The sequence below is a fragment of the Mycteria americana genome, chromosome Z (genome assembly GCF_035582795.1).
Source record: "Mycteria americana isolate JAX WOST 10 ecotype Jacksonville Zoo and Gardens chromosome Z, USCA_MyAme_1.0, whole genome shotgun sequence".
In the NCBI taxonomy this organism is placed as follows: Eukaryota; Metazoa; Chordata; class Aves; order Ciconiiformes; family Ciconiidae; genus Mycteria; species Mycteria americana.
Window position 1 is genome coordinate 32,970,016 of NC_134396.1, and position 16,556 is coordinate 32,986,571.

The window sequence follows — 16,556 nt, forward strand, 5'->3', positions numbered from 1 at the left end:
CTAGAAACTGAATACAGGGAAGGGATGCTAATCCTGTATATCAAACAGCGTCTTACTCATATCTGTGCACCGTTGAAATGAAAGTACATTACCCCTCCACTGATTCTGCAAGCGAACTGATCTGTAAAAATATTGTGTTATTGAAGTACAGTTGCAAGGTGTGTCTGTATCTTTTGACCGTTCTTTTCAGTTGGTCAGGGTTTGGATGGTGGGACATTAGAATAGGTATAATAGGAATTATTCAAGCAGGAAACTTTAAACTGCTGTGCCATTCATTTAGTTGTTGCAAACGACTTTTTGCAGCACATGTTCCGAACTTGGCTTTGGGCTGCACGGGGTTAGCAATAGAAGTGAGAGGGACACCAAGTCTCCTAACTAACTGTCAGTCTGTTCTTCAGCTTCCATTAAGATGGTGGTGTATAACCTGTTTGTACTTTCCAGGAAATCGGTCATTTAGTTCTTCCATTCTATTCTTACCCCTCGCTATCCCCCAACATCTGGATTCCGGTTCGTTTCCTCCTCCCGCTTTGGCAGACGCGGGCTGGGGCGTCAGTCAGGATGGCACGTTCTGACCTCGGTTCCCGTCAGGAGCACGTTTGTGTCAGTGGCTGTGTAAGCATGTGGTCATGGGATGGAAAGTGCTTGCAGCGCTGCCTCTGAAGCGGTCTGGTCAGAGGTGCTGAGACCCGGGTGTCCTGTGGTGAGCACCACCTCCCGAAAGTAGCGAAGCCCCTGTGGCCGTTGTTCAGGGGGCTGCGCAGCCAGCCCGGAGGTGTGGGTTTCTGGTGTTCGTCTCTGCCCGTGACGTCCACGCCAGTTTGTCTGAAATGAGGAACTTCTTCAGCCTGCAGCGGGGAAGAAGCAGCCTTTCTTCCTTCTCTGCTGAACTGGTTCTTGTCTGTTTTCATTAGTCGGTAGAGGCTCTGTAAGCGCATAAAATTGTCTTGTTCTGCTGTGGAAGATGGGCGAGAAGCTCTCCCCAAGTGCTCACTGAGGAAAAGCAGGGTCATTTTGCTAAACCTGTAAAGCTAGCGAAGGAGATTTCGGCATGGAGGTGAATACTCCGTTACATCCCTCTCCCCTTCTGCCTCTTCCTGCAAAATAGTATGCATTAAAATATCTTGATATTTATTTTACACGTTGGTATGTGAAATGTTCAGCTTGTTTGCTACTGAAAAGCTGGCCCAGTATGTACTATTCCTATGAACAGGTAAACACTAAACAGTTTCATTTGGCCTTTTAATCCCAATCAATAAGAACATCATGAGGGGACTGAAATAAAGGCAACTGGATTGAACGTGGTTTTAGTATCTGCCTTTGAATCAATCATCAGCAACAGACTACAGTCCAGCTAGCTGACGCTGTTTTCATCTGGGGTGAATGATTCAACTTTAATGATGCAAAATTGTTCGGCTTTTTAAAAGATGATCTCATCTGCTTCCTCTGCAAACATAATTATGGCATTACAGAGCAGTAAAGGACAGCAAAATAGTCTTGTTTTCTGGACTTGGGGGCAGCCTTCTGTGGCATGCGGTTTGTTTTTCATTTCCAAAAACTTGGATGCATTGAGCAGAGCTGTAGGAAGGGCAAGTACATCCAGGACAGTTCCCTGCTCCACACCGGTGCTCAGCCAAGTAGGTGCCCAGCTGAAGGAAGGGCCAGCGAGGGGCAAAAGCAAATATCCTTGGTCGCAGCCTTCAGAAACATCGGTGATCCCTCGTGCAAAGGTGGTGTAACAGCGTGCGGTTCCTTTTCTGGGGCTGAGTATCTTGAAAGATTCAAAAGCTATTGCCTGTCCAGTACAGTGATCACCAGTGGCCGCTGCTGGCTGTCTCCATCCCTGCTGGCCTGGTGCACGCACGGTCTCGTGGGACTCCTGGCCACCGCTCTGGGATGCCGCTTGCCGCCGTGCCGTGACAGCAGCAGGCTGTGGCAGGAATGTCGGCACTGGCTCCTAGTCTTCCTGTGCCCTGGTACAGCTGTTTGGGAGCAGGATCCTGCATTGCTTCTGTTGCTCGTCTCTTGCCATTTGCTTTTGGAAAAAGTGTATCTTGTTGGATGTTGCACTAAAAATGTATCTGAAAGTCGTCTCCTTTAAGAGCTCCTGTGTTATTTATGACTTCTGTGCTCCTTGTCTTGTCCTTTACCTGTTTGTGAAGAATTTGTTAAGGACCATTGTATTTAAACATTTACTTTTGTTTTTCACAGGCAAGCCTGGGCTCTCGTTGGTGTCCTAGGTGGTGGAAATTCTTCCTGTAATGAATCAGTGAGAAACTATGAAAATCACAGCACTGGTGGGAAAGCTCTTGCTCAGAAAGAGTTTTTCACAGTGGATGGTCAGAAGTTTGTTGTGAGAGCTTACAGTGAATGGAATGATGGTAGGAAAGCATTTTGTGAAATGCTGCAGTTGGGAAGAAGTAAAAAATATTGTATATGCTTTTTTTCACTAGAACTGTTGGTTGCAATTTAAATTTCTGAGTGCTGCTGTTTGGTTTTGTTTTGTTTTGTTTTCTTGCTATGGATGAAGTATGAGGACACAGTTCTTCAGTACGACCTATTTTCTCAATCTGTTTGTATACAGTATGTGAACAGCATAACATTAAGAGTCTTCATTTTTAAGATATTTAGATAGAGATAAGGAGTCTTATAAAAGGCTGAAACAGATTTTTTTTTTTTCTTTTCATTTAGTAATTTGTCAGTCATGTATATTTCAAATCTAAGTTTTAGAGATGGCGATTATGATCCTAAAAAGAAAACTTGGTAGAAGCCAAGAGAAATGTTTTAATCTTGTTACAGTTTCCTGTTGATGTTTGATGCTGAACTTTAGGCAGCTTTTCTCATACCAGGTTGAATCTGTGGTATAAAGAGCCTGGAAGGCCTATCACTCATTTGCTTTTATCCTTTATTCATTTTTCTATTTAAGATATCTTTGATCTGTGTTTTGCTTTTTATGGGCAGTCATCTTTTTCTGTTTGTAGAATTACTAAGCAACATTATATTTGCCTCAGAAGAATTTTTTTTAAGGTAGTTGAATATTTATTTGTTAAGTAATTGAGCTATTTGGTACTACTCCTTTAGTGTTCATTATAGCCCTATGAAAATGTATAGACTTATATTAAAAAAAAAAAAATGCACCAAAATATATCTTTTACTTGCTGGTACTGTAGTGTTAGGGTCAAGAGTAAGCAAGAGTTGCTGAACTTTATGCAAATCTATTATAAGGCACTGAAATAACATGTTTGTGTAATTTAGCCTGCCAAACTGTTTTATTAGTTGTGAATAAAAAGGAAAGTCCCCCTACTTTGTTTTGCCAGGTCCTTGATTACATCTGTAGAGCTTTAAATGGCAGAAAAATGTCACTTGAAACAAGCAGAGGTAGCCAGACCTACGAATTGTTGCCATATGATATTAGGTTTTTTGGTTTGGGGTTTTTTTTTATTCATAGATTTTTTTTTTTTTTTTCCTGTCACTGTTAGTTTCATCTTTTCCATTTGTTTTATTTGAGATCCACCAAATAAGCAGGCTGTAATGGTATCTCACACTGGTGTGTTTCAGAACAGAATTGCACTTTAGAGGGCTTTGGAGCTTGTGAAATCTCATATATTTCTTATTGGTATCTTCTTGGAGATAGTTTCATATGAAAGTGAACATAATCTTATATTGTGTTTACTTTTTTTTTTTTTATTAGGTGTCCCAATTTCAGGCTTCCAGGTAGAAGCTGTAGGTGGCGTGATACTGAATCTTCTGGATGATGTTAGTAGTTGGGAGCCCGGAGACCGGATTGTGGTCGCAAGCACAGACTATTCAATGTATCAGACGGAGGAATTCACCCTCCTTCCCTGCCCAGAGTGTACCAAGCATCAGGTCAAAGTCAAAGGTATGACAGCAGTCACCACTTGAAGATTTGTGTCAAATACATATTCACGGTAGTATACACCAGCCGGTCCCTTTCAGCGGCAGCAGTAAAGAACAGCCTGTTCGCCTATCTCTGCATCGCTTTGTTGCCGTATACAGGAATGTGTACTTCTTCTTGCTATAAAATTGCTCTGTATAATGTCAGGTCTGCCTCACAGCTTACCATACTAGCTTTTCTTTCTCCTTTCTTCCCAGGCTCATTGAACGCTTTAGTTTTTTTTCCAAGAGGATTATGCTTGTTTTCCTTTCTTGGCTCCTTTCTGTCTTTTCACTAGTTCTCTTTATATGTGCTTGAATGGCTGTTGTGGTCATTACCATTTCCTTTGCCTTTAGCTCCCTTCCCATCTTTTGAAGCATTTCGTTATAATTTTTTCTGTTGTTATCAAAAAAGGAGAAAGGGGCGGGGGGGGGAGAAAATGTCAATCTTTGAACGTGTCTTTTTTTTTTTTTCCTTTCCCTTTTCCTCAGTTCCCCCTCCACCCCTCACCAGCAAAATGGTTATGAAATAAGTGGCACTTCCAAGCCTCTGCTCACACAGGATATCCCTGAGTAGTTGCAATCTGTTTTTTCTTTGGGCGTGATGCGCGCAAAATGGTCATGCGTGTTGTTGACTGTTTCCTTTTTTATTATCTGAGTCATTCCGCTTGACTTCACAAGAGCCTCCCGTGGGACTGGCTCCCCCGCTCTGCTGGCGTCCGTGTCTTCCTTCTGCCACTCCGTGCCCGCGCCCTCCTCCCGGGTTGTCCACCAGCCTCAGGTCTTGAGCTTCCCCTCTCGCTCCCTTCGGGTGGGCTGCGGCATCAGTTTGTGGCACAGACCTAACTAGAGTTACTTTGCAGCAGCCGATCAGTGCTCCTCAGGATCTGGTTTTGTTCCATTCACCTCTGTACGGTGCGACTTCCTCTTCTTCAAACCACTCTTCTCTTTTCTCTCTTCTCAGAAGTTTTCCGTGAACGCCCTCAAACTTTCCTGTCCCCCTGTGTCTTAAGGGACTGCCAGTTTGTATGTCCACTTTGCAGGGCAGTTTGCATCCCACAGCATTCGTTAGCATAGGTCAGATATGTTTTACTGCATTGTGAAGTCCCAGAGATGGAAAAAGCGTATCTAAGTTCACCTTGCTATGCATTGGAGAATATCGGGGGCGTGAAGCCACAGAGCTGACTTAGTGCCCTTGAGCATGATGCTTCCTGGGCTTTGTTCTTAAGTGTCTGACGTTATGTGTGTTTCTGAGCACAGTATTTTAAAGAGCAAGCTTAACTTGAAGGTTGCAATATGAAGTTTAAGGAAGCTTTTGTGAGCATGGAATAGTGTATGTGCAAACTCTGTTTAGTCTTGGAAATAATGTACTGTGAAAAAGCGGCTGCTTTTAAAGGATTTTTAAAAAGAAAACACTTTTTTTTTTTTTTTACAAGATTTACAATATGGCATAAAAAAAAAAAAGCCAAGATTTTGTTTTTTTAAGTAAATGCTATCTGAACTATATATAGATCTTTAAAAGATGTTAAAGGAGATGAACTGGCCCATCTTGGGTTTTTTTCACCCCCAGTATCAAGTTTCCTTTGTCATAGTAACCGTTACTGTTTAAAAATCCCCAAACCACCCTATATATTTGTTCCACAAAGAATGAATTTTCTGTGGAATGGCAAATTTGACATGCTGAAGAACTCACCATCTTTTGAAATTATTTCTTGTATTTTTTGCGAAGTTTTTAGCTGTTTTGGCCCCTTTGTAGTAGGAAAACTAAAAAGTATTGTTTTGTAGGAGGCCTAGTTGCTCATTCTTTGCTTGATTTATGTATGCTAGTCAAATATAGGGAAAAACAATAGGTAAGCCTTCAAGGAGAGGAGTGCAGTCCCATTTACAGACATCTATTGTCTTTTTGAATCCTCAGATTTAAAGCAGGTACAGAATTAATACCATTCTTGGTTCTGCTTTGTATTGTGGTAATGACCATTTCAGGCTTTTATCCTTTTGTAAGCTTTGAAGGGATAGTGACAATCTGTATTCAGGGAATCAATAAATGGGGGGGGGAAACAAACAAGGGGAAAAAAAATCTTTCTAAAAAATAAACACATAAATACATTCTTTTAAGGTTTACAGGACCAGATAATTTTCCTCAGTTTGTATAGACAAATAAGAAATTGATTATTTCTTTGGAAGAACAGTGTAAAACTAGAGTATCTTGTTTTCCCTAATTTTTGTTTATGCATCTTCAGAATAGCTATCTAGGAAAGAGCCAATTTAGTTACGGAAGCAAATCCTTTTTTCTTTCAGAGGGGGATGAATACAGTATTTTCTAAAGGTGTTTTGGCCTCATTTTCAGTCCTTAATTTTTCTTCAGAACAGATTAAGCAGCCAGCATCTTTTTTCTTTTTTAAAGCAAATCTGCATCTATGTTTCATTAAAAGTTTTCTAGATACATTGGATTAATTTAAACTTTTTTAATTTTTTTTATCCATTCTGTTCACAAACTATTGGACTGAAATTAAGATGCACTTGCACATAAAACGTTGGGATTTGTTTAGGATTAGTTGTCTTACTAAAATGAAAAATACATAGACAACACTTTATTTTGGAAGGAGACATGGGGTAGCGTACTTGATTCGTCATCCTGCAAGATGCTTAACTATCATTGAGTCAACCGCAGTCTGGAAGGGGGGAATTTGCTTGGTATTTAGCTGGGTTAATGTTTATCATCTAACAACTATGCGCTTTTTATGTACCTTAGCACAAGAAAAGCTAAGAGAGAACAGCATGTTAAGGTATCAGAATGCATGGGTTTTGTTGCTACAATTAGCGTGTTTATATAAAATAAGTTGCTTTTGTTTTTAATTGATGACAACTTTTTTTTTTCCCTCCCCTTCAAAACTTTTTGGACAGAAAATCCTCAGTTTCCTCATGTAGGAGAAGTTATTGATGGAGTTGACATGCGGGCAGAAGTCGGAGTTCTTACGAGGAACATCTTAATCAAGGGGGAGACAGAAAATACCTGCTATCGTGAAAAGGAGTGTCAGTTCTTCAATTACGATACATTTGGCGGACATATCAAGGTCTGAAAAACATTTTAAAGCAGCTTTCAGTCATGTAAAGGCATACTGAGGACAAAAAGATTAATGGTAAACTTGGAGGGATTTGAAAACTTCAAGAACATCGATTCATACAGTTGCTTTGTGTAGAAATGACTTCGTTCTCAGCTTTCCCAAAATTAGATCTAACTCATCAAGACTTAGTCTGCAGGATTGGAGGAAGCGATATCAATGCATGAAATGTTGTAGAAGTATCCAGTGTATATTGCAACTTTGTATGGCAGCGATTAAACCTTACAAGTGATGTCCATGCATGTGCATCCTGTAATATTACAGGGTAAAGTTTGATTTCCCTTTTCTTTGTTTTCCTTCCTTTCACTGCCTTTCTTCCTCCCCAAGCGATGAGCATTGAATCCTAGAGATCTGCCTCATCTGAAATTGGGCACTAGAGAGGCGTGGAGAGGAAAGAAACTGAGTAGGACCATGGCGGTTTGTTTTTGGTTTGGGGTTGTGTTTTTTTTTTTTTTTTTTTTTAATTGAAACTGCTAAGGTTAGGTAAAGGAAACTGCTTCTAATTTCTTGTATTACCATAAACACAGAGAAAGCTGAGGGAAAGTAGTATTATAGAAACTAGTATTTAAACTCATATTCACTTACGTTTTTAGATAAGTAGATTGAATAGCAGTGTAGGTTGTGCATTTAGATTGAGTAGCAGTGTATCAGCCCTTCACTGACGCTGGAGAAGTTTGAGGCCTTGTATTTTAAATGCAAATGTATTTGAGCTCATTATGTGCTGGTCACAGTTTAAATCTCTCTTTCTAAAATATTTGGATGCAGATTTTAATTTTATAGTGGTGGACATAATGGTGGGAAAGAAAATATGCCCTTTCCCTACTGTGTGGCAGCTTTTGTTTTGTGGAAGAGAAGTAGGTGGGCTTAAGGCACTCTTTTGTGTTTAAGATAATGTAATGAAAGAAGATAATGACAAGCTGTGAATCTTGCAAAGCGTGACCTTGATTGCCACAGCAGCGCAAATACAGCAGACCCCTGAGATGTCTGGAAGATAGAACAGAAAACAAACATTTTGAGTCATCAAAGCCGCTAAACTGTTCCCAGGAGACTGTTCAGAGTAGCTGAGTGTCTGCTGCCAAACATAGACTTCAGCACTAAAAGCATTTTCGGCTTCTGTTAATCTTGCATGCTCAAGCAGAGGGAGCCTAGGCACTAGCAAATGTTCATGGCCTCAGGGGGTTTGATCATCCTGGATTTTCTACTGGTCACTGGGACAGTAGCATAAAGGAGGCTTAGTGGCAGTGAGGAGAGGCGTTGGTTTGTAGTTTTACCGCTGCATTAGTGCTTTTAAATGTTAAGAGTCTGAGATCTTGGAGATGCCTGGTTTTGACCATGCCTCTGTATTTTAGGCATGCAAACTTTAGGAGTGCAATTATTGGCGGGGGGAGCCCATATTACTAATTTCCATAGAGGACAAAGTACATATGAAAATGGTTATTTTTGATAAATACTCAGCACAGATAAATTAATGAAATAACAAAAAAGTTTTTTTCTCAGCTTAGCTCCTCGCAGTTTAGCTGTTGCACTTGGTTTCTGTTTTCGTAGCAGGTTAGGTGGAAGAAAACACTGTGTTACTGGTACAGCCCCATTATGTTTTTGCTTTGTATTAGGCAGTGTTACTGTGAAGCTGTATGATTCTGAAGGCAATGTCATATCTTCCTCAATGAAGAAGTTCCTCTGGAGTGCTGTGGCCAGTTTTGGGTTCCCACTGCAAAGAAGATGTAGATGCACGGGGGTGTGTCCGGTGAAGGTGGTGTGTGGGAGTACGAGATGATAAGTGAGGAGGAGCTGGTAGAACAAGGCTTGTTTGGTGTGGGGAAGGCAGAGAGGAGGGATCTTGTTGCTGTCTTCAGGCACTGGGTCGGGTTCAGAGAGGCCAGAGCAATTCTTGGAGGTGCACGGTGATAGGACAAGAGGCAATGGGACCAAGCTTCAACAAGGCAAATTCTGCTTAGATACCAGGAAAACGAAAGGGAAGAACCAACTGACATCATATGGGCATCTCTGTGGCTGGAGGTATTCCTTGGGCAATGTGCTGAGCAGCTGTCTTTAAGCTGACCCTGTGCTGAGCTGGTGATTGGACCAGGTTCCTTTGAATCTGTATTACTCTGTGATTTTATTCAACTAAGCCTGTCCCAGGTGTGCTACGCTGGTACAGCTTCAGTATAGACAGGCCTTGATGTGAGTGCCTTCTGTTTGTTTGGACAATATGTGGTTATACATAAAGAATATTTAACATGCCAGCTGGTAAAGACCAAACAGTAAAGTGTGGCAACATATCTGGTGAAAATTGCTCTGTTTTAGCCACTGGGAGATTTAGCTTTTGCACTTATTTATGAAGGATACTGTTTTGTAAGGCAGGATATAGAGCAAGACAGTAACGATTCTTCTTTTATTGTGTTGGCCTGTGGTAACTGTGTACATCTAACTTCTATACATCTGGTATAGATGATATATTAATTTAAATTTCCATTGGTTAAAAAGCAAATAGTTGGTTATTGATTCTGGACTTCTCATTATATTTTTAGATTTTGAAGAATTTTACATCTGTTCATCTCTCCTATGTGGAATTGAAGCAAATGGGCCAGCAGCAGATTGGAAGTTACCCTGTTCACTTTCACCTTTGTGGGGATGTGGATGAAAAAGGAGGTTATAGTTTTAAGACTTACCTGGAAGGTCTTTCCATTCATCACTGTTTTTCCAGATGTGTGACTGTTCATGCAACTAATGGCTTGCTGGTAGGTACAAGGAGAGTAAAACATACTGTGTTGAAATAAATGTTACAAAGAGCATTTAGAGCAAAAATAGTCTCCTCCCTTCCTCAAGTTTAATGCTCAGCGTTTTTTTTTTTATTGCAACGAATAAATGAACAAGTGCAAACAGTAACTTACTTTTAACAGATCTCACCATTCTGTTTTTTCAGATTCTTCCAGGCAGCTAAGCTCTCCAGACATAGTAGTGTGTTTGTAAGGGATAAATAAAACTGTATGCTTGAATCATCTGAACTGCTGATACTGAAGCTTCACTCTGCAGCTGTGCCAAGATAGTAAAACTAAATGGTACTTGTCAAATAAATCTCCATAAATGCTATTGCTACTGACATAATGAACTTGTATTTCTGCAGATAAAGGACACCATTGGCTATGACACACTAGGTCACTGTTTCTTCACAGAAGATGGCATTGAGCAGAGGAATACTTTGTTCCACAACCTTGGGCTAGTCACGAAACCAGGCACTCTTCTTCCTACAGATAGAAACAGCAGCATGTGTATTGGTATTAGGGATAAAGTGTATGGAAGCTATGTCCCAGTGCCAGCCACAGACTGCATGTGAGTATTTCATGGTGAAAAAGTAAAACCAAACCAGCTGCAGCAGTTAAACTGCTGATGATCTCTTGACAATATACAGATGGGAACATTTTTATGTACAATTTAATGAATGCAGACACCTTAAATGTAGTTCATGTAGTAGTGGTATTTAAAAAAAAAAAAAAAAAAAAATTAGCGTTTAGTCTTTTATTAAAGACAAAAGATAAGTAGTTTTGTAGGAAGGTGGTTGTTTCTTGTGATACTTGTTCAATAGACTTTTAAGGCCGCATCTTTACTTCTGTGTAAAGGCATGCACATTCTCAAGTTGTCACCACTAGTTTTTCTGCATACTACCAATCTCATGTGGAAGCTTATTAAAACAGTTTATCATTGCACAGAGTATCTGAACAACATTAAAATACTGTGCATTGAACTAAAAAAAGAAGCATTTTTGGCTTCTAAGTGTGGAGGATTTTGTGATTTTTTTATTTCATATGTGAAGTAGTGACTTCGGACATCAGTTCAGCTTTTTCTGATGTGCTTGTTACGAAGGGGAGATATTTCTGTAGGAGCAAGAGCTTTTCCATAATAACTTCTTTCTGAATAATATTTCAGGGCAGTTTCGACATTCTGGATTTCTCATCCCAACAATCATCTTATAAATAATGCAGCAGCAGGTTCACAGGTGAGGCGTATGGATGTAATTCAACACAAACTACTCATGCCACTGGTATTTGTAAAACCTGTAACATTTACAGCCAAAAATACATACATTTTTCTTTTTTACATATGAATATGTTCTTTTTATGTTTGGCAGCGTATTGGCATTACAAGTGCAGGGTTTGTCTAGGTGTGCATTTAAGAGTTGCCAAAAATCTTTATTCTGTCTGGAACAGAGGAGATCTCTGCCTCTTTGTAGTTAATAGACCTGACAATAGTGTCAATGTGTGTGTGTAGAAATAAATCCTCTTATTTCCAAAGAACTAGTGCATATTTCATATTAAGACTTGTGTATTTTCTGTAGGTTGTCACGAGTTTACTGTGTGACTGCTCTGCAAGATTTGTCTTCATAGCTGTAGTCATTGGAATGAAAAATGACTGCAAAAAAATGTTCCGTGTGTAAGAAACAGCTAAAACACTTTTATTGTCAGTTGTTAGTCATTTGTTTCCCATCAGTGACTGCTGATATGTTTTCACTTGTTGTTACCTTATATTGGTGCAAATCTCTTGTCACAGCTGCTTGCGAAGTAAAGCTGAACTACTCAGTACGTGCTGTGGAGGAGGGGGCTGGACTCAGTTCTACATTGGATGAGAGGCTGAGATGTGCATGGTTTTGAGTGGATTTTTCTGAAGAGATCAGTGGGAATGGAAAACAGGAAAGGTGGTTGTTGTTGTTGCAAAGGCTCCAGTGCTGGAAGTAGAATATGGGTGTGTGTCAGTGTATTCTTAGGCACAGAATACATAAAAAACTGTTATTAAAGGAACACGATTGAAAAATATTTAAATGAGTTGAGATATCTAGAGTACAAAAAAAAGTTAGAAAACTTTGTTCTTTTTGTGTTGTCTGGCTTTTTGTCCAAAAATAAAAACCAATCCCTCAAACAAAACAAACAAACAAAAACAAAACAAAAAATTTTCTAGTTGACTGTCTACTACTAGGAAGGATCTGGACACACTTATCAAATCAAAACAATTCTTCTCTTCCCAACATAATGTCTTTCCCTTTTGCCTGCTTTATGTAATATTCCTTTACCGTGTTTTAGCATTGCAGGCTAAGTTAAAGGAAACAGTTTCCTTGATCTGGTGCTTAAAACTGCAAGGTCTTTTTCTGGGTCCATAGTGTATCCCTGTAAATGTCACTTCCTTTTGTTACCAGAACATGCGTGGTCAGAGCAAGCATTTGTGTATGTTGCAAAGTTTTGCCACTCTGATATACCTCCCTTGCATGGATGTAAACACATTAATATAAAGGGACTACAGCTTATTATGTTTCAGAAACAGAATACGTCAACTGTTGTGTTGATACAAACTCCGCACTGTAGAGCTTTTGCTGGTATAAACTATAACAATTCACAAGCAAATAAAATAATTCCATTGCCTGCCTCTCCCCGCCCCAACCCAGCTCCTTCATTACACAATGAAGCCCATTGTAAGGATGTATCAGCAATAGATGTTTCTTTTGGTTGAGCTGTATGTGAGGGAGGAGGGGAAAAAACTTTCTCCTTTTTCGGAACTCTTGCAAGTGCTTAAGGAGCTTTTAAGTTTATTAAACTTTTTTCCAAGCATCAGGATGTGTTTTGGATAAAAGTTACTTTAGTCTGCCAAGCACAGAGCTGTATTTAATTATATGTGAAGTAAGATTTTGGTATTTTTATTAATGGAACATCCACATTTGCTTTGGAATTGTTAATCACCAGAAATGTCAAAGTGTGTCATCATTACGGATGGGAATATGTTACTGAGAAGCAGAATTTCCAGGACCATTTGGGAAATGAGTATATTCTCAGAGTGAAATGCATGAAGTCTTTTAAGCTAGAGTGAATTGGCTTTATCCACATTTCTTGAACAGGAGGATGATGGCTATTTTTCATGAGATGGAGCACTCGCTACACAGCGTTTCTTTAGCTACTGTTTAACATTTGAATGTGTCTTATGCAGTCTTTTTTTTTAATTTTACAAGGGCACAGAGCATGTGGTCAGGCAAAATTTTTCATATTTGTAAGTATCTGCTATGCAGGTGCTGTCACGATGCCACCTCTTGTGAACCCAGATGTGGTTGAAAGGGAAACTTTTACGGGTCTCATTTAGCAGATAAATCCAGCTTCTTTAAGAGCAGGGATGTTGAAGCAGCAGAGAAAATGAACAGATGCTGAAATTATTACTGCATGTTATTGGCACAGTGCTCTGAACTGGCCAGACTTCTTGATGTGCTTTTTTCCCTTCTTCTGAAAGCTCTTGTGGGTTTTTTGGCTGTGTCGTTAAATTCTGATGCGAGCAGAGATGAACAAACCTTAGTCAGACTGTAACAGTAAGGAGGAGAGGAGGGGTTTGGAGTATTTTACTGTAAATGGTATGATTTACTAGCAAACAAAGGAAAATTCAGTGTGTGTGATGAAATATAACTGAAATGCAAAAATTATGTTAACTCGGACACTTTCCTGGTTTGAAGTATTAGAGGATTTTGAATGTGTGGTGTTACGTGGCTTCACTGAGAAGCAAAACACTTTTTAGTGCATACTATTTGCTAAAATATAGCCTTATTTGCAAACTTCTACTCTCTCACTGGGCAGTTGTTCGGAGACCTTATTGTGAAAAATATATTCCATTATGCACAGTTGGTTTGGGCTATGTTCTTACTCGCTTCCTTACTTAAAATATCCAAGTTCAACTTAGCGTACACTTGGTTTGTGATTAGACACATCAGCACTGATAGTAGCATCAGACTCACTTACAAGTAATGTCATTCTCTCCTTACTTGCAGGATGCTGGAATATGGTATTTGTTCCACAGGGTTGCTACAGGAGATTCTCATAGTTTAGCCATTGAAACCAAGTCAGAGCTTACACCCCTAGGAATATTCTATAACAACAGGGTTCATTCTAATTTCAAGGTAATGTATTATCTCATTAAAAAAATTTTGAAGTTCTTTATTTGTAGCTATTCTGTATTAGGACTTGTCTGCTTCCATTTTAAGTTGGTTAGGTGATGGGTTCATGCTGTGTTTGAATTGCAGCAATACCTATCTAGGTATTGTTGAACAGCGTATGGTCAGCATCCGTATAGTTTCTTGCCACATTTCGAGTATTCACTGTTTAATATCCTCATAAGCACAAAAAACTAACATCAAGTAATACTTCTAATGAAATACATTTTCTCAGAAGTAGCATTTCAGATGCCACTCTCTTACTGAAGGCACTGTTTTCTACTCTGAAGAAAACTGACCCTTGAAGCATCAAAGTTTATTATGGTTGTGAGTCATTTAATAGCTTCCTGGAATAGCTGTGCCTTGTTTTCCTGAGTCTTTAATCCTGTCACCTGAGCACAGAACTCACGTGTTTGCACATGGTGGCACAGTCTCTGACTAGAGATTAAGCTTCCAGGTTGCCTTCAGGAGCCCAGCCATTGGTAACAGTTTTTTGTTAGAGGGTTCTCAGCCTAGATACAGACATTCAGTATTGTTTTATTAATGTAACTTTAGTATCCACATTCAGCTAAGTGAAGTTAAAGTCTTTAAATTAATGATTTAATTTGGAATCTAGCTGCTCTGTGTGCGTGTGTGTATCTACATATAAAAATATAATCACACTTACAAAACCACCTAACTTTAAATAGTTATGTGTTTGAAGTTTACCTAATAAAGTTCAGGATCACTTTTTTTTTTTTTTTTTTTACCTAGTGAAACTGATTTTAATTGACAGGTGGGTGTCTGGGATACCAAGAAATGATGCACTGTTTTACAGAAGTTGTGTTAATGGTGTGTTTGGGACTGTAGGACATTTGTTCAGATTGGAATTAAAACATACTGAATACAAAAGTGCATTGTAAAGAAAAAAGTGTTTCAGCTGTATGGCTCATATTATCTTTAAACAAGGGTAGCAGTTTGTATGCTGAAATTCCATGTTAAAAGCAAACTCCACTAGCAGGTCTGAGCATCTACCTGTGTAGGAGCACTGAATTGCAATCATAGTTTGGATCAGAGGTGAAAGTAGCTGCAGGTATTTGTGTATGTAATTCAGGTTAAATAACACAAATGTTTCTTTCTGCTTCTATTTTCTCAAGTAAATTATTTCATACTGGATTATTAAGTTTCAAGTTGATGATGGCTTGGGCAAAAATCAGCTTCAGTGGTGAAGGTAGTTTAGTTTTAAAGTGAAATACAAAGCATTTTTCACGGTGGCTTTTTTTTTTTTCCCATTTGTGAGAGTATTTTAAATTCACCACAAGATTGGCTTCCAGAATTTCCAGAACAGCATCTGGAAATAAGTGTAAAACCTCAAATAGTTAGATGTTGTGAAAGAAATCTGAAATGAATTCTAATGACTTTCCCTTACTTTTTTTGTAATCCCAGGCAATTATTTATCTCTGCCCAAATTAGCATAGACAGATGCTGTTTTTCACTTAGACAATATGTCAGTTAAGGCCAAGCTGAAAGATCTAAGAGTTTCTAATACACGTATTGAATGCAATGTAAAGTTTACATTTTAGAAATTTAATGTTTACTCTATCTTTAGTTTTGGATAGTATCAATTTTTTTTCCTTGCTTGTTTCAGGCTGGTTTGTTCATTGATAAGGGTGTTAAAACAACTAATGCTAGCGTTGATGATCCCAGAGAATATCTTTGTTTGGACAACAATGCAAGGTAAAGAATATTGTCTTTCAAGTGAGTGAAAAATGGCAAAGTTCTGAGATTGCTCTTACATTCACATGAGGAAAAACATTTTTTTAAACAACATAAGTATTTTTAAGTAATGACCAAACAATAAGTTCATATATATTCATTTCCCTCATTTATTCATCTGTTTTGGGAACAACAGAGCATGGTGTGCCTTAAAGGAGTTGGCTGTTCCTTCTGAGCTCTTGCTCAGGGTAGTTTTCAGCCTCTTAGAAGACATCGTTTTAAACATGTTTTACTGTCATGCTTAAAGTATTTTCTGGAATTGCTGCTAAAAGTAAATTCTTACTTTAAAATCTGCTCTCCTGATTTATTACTTAGTTTTAAATAATTGTTAGAAAAAGGCTCAACAGAGCCAAGTAATACATCCACTTGCCTTTCCTACTGCTGAATGCTTCCTGCCGTACCTTCTAGACTTGGAGATCGTAGCCCAGTGGTACAGTTTACTGAAGGCTGTTTGCAGAGGTAGTACAATCAACCACATTTTCTTTAGTTTACAAAGTCAGAGAAAATAATGGAGAGTCAAGGAAGATTCCAGGTTATACTGCACCTGGCTAGTCTTGTCCTGAACTTCAAATAAAATAGCCTGGTCAAATGACCATATTGGATAACTGTACCTGTCAACATTTGATTGTGACAACTAAGCATTAAGACTGAAAACATAGTTCATACATAAGATTATCTTTATTTCTGATTGACCTGTGTTTAGGGTGAGGATAGTTAAGCGATAGTTGCAGATGCAGAGAGGAAAGTTCCCAGTTTTGGTGATACTCGATACCTCATGATTTGGAAATGAACTCGCTAGTTTGAAGTTTTGACAGGGAACTCATATAAGCCTTGAG

General features: G+C 39.0%; 1 protein-coding gene across 3 annotated transcripts in view; it reads left to right on the forward strand.

The window, feature by feature from the left end:
- Window positions 1-16,556, forward strand: part of CEMIP2 (cell migration inducing hyaluronidase 2) — a 52,112-nt gene that overhangs the window by 20,116 nt on the left and 15,440 nt on the right. For all 3 annotated transcript variants that reach the window (XM_075526637.1, XM_075526636.1, XM_075526638.1), the window contains exons 5-12: window positions 2,209-2,378; window positions 3,689-3,877; window positions 6,796-6,965; window positions 9,542-9,751; window positions 10,138-10,343; window positions 10,938-11,007; window positions 13,804-13,932; window positions 15,593-15,681. In XM_075526637.1, coding sequence (XP_075382752.1) covers window positions 2,209-2,378; window positions 3,689-3,877; window positions 6,796-6,965; window positions 9,542-9,751; window positions 10,138-10,343; window positions 10,938-11,007; window positions 13,804-13,932; window positions 15,593-15,681 — 1,233 coding nt within the window. The remainder of the gene's footprint in view (window positions 1-2,208; window positions 2,379-3,688; window positions 3,878-6,795; window positions 6,966-9,541; window positions 9,752-10,137; window positions 10,344-10,937; window positions 11,008-13,803; window positions 13,933-15,592; window positions 15,682-16,556) is intronic.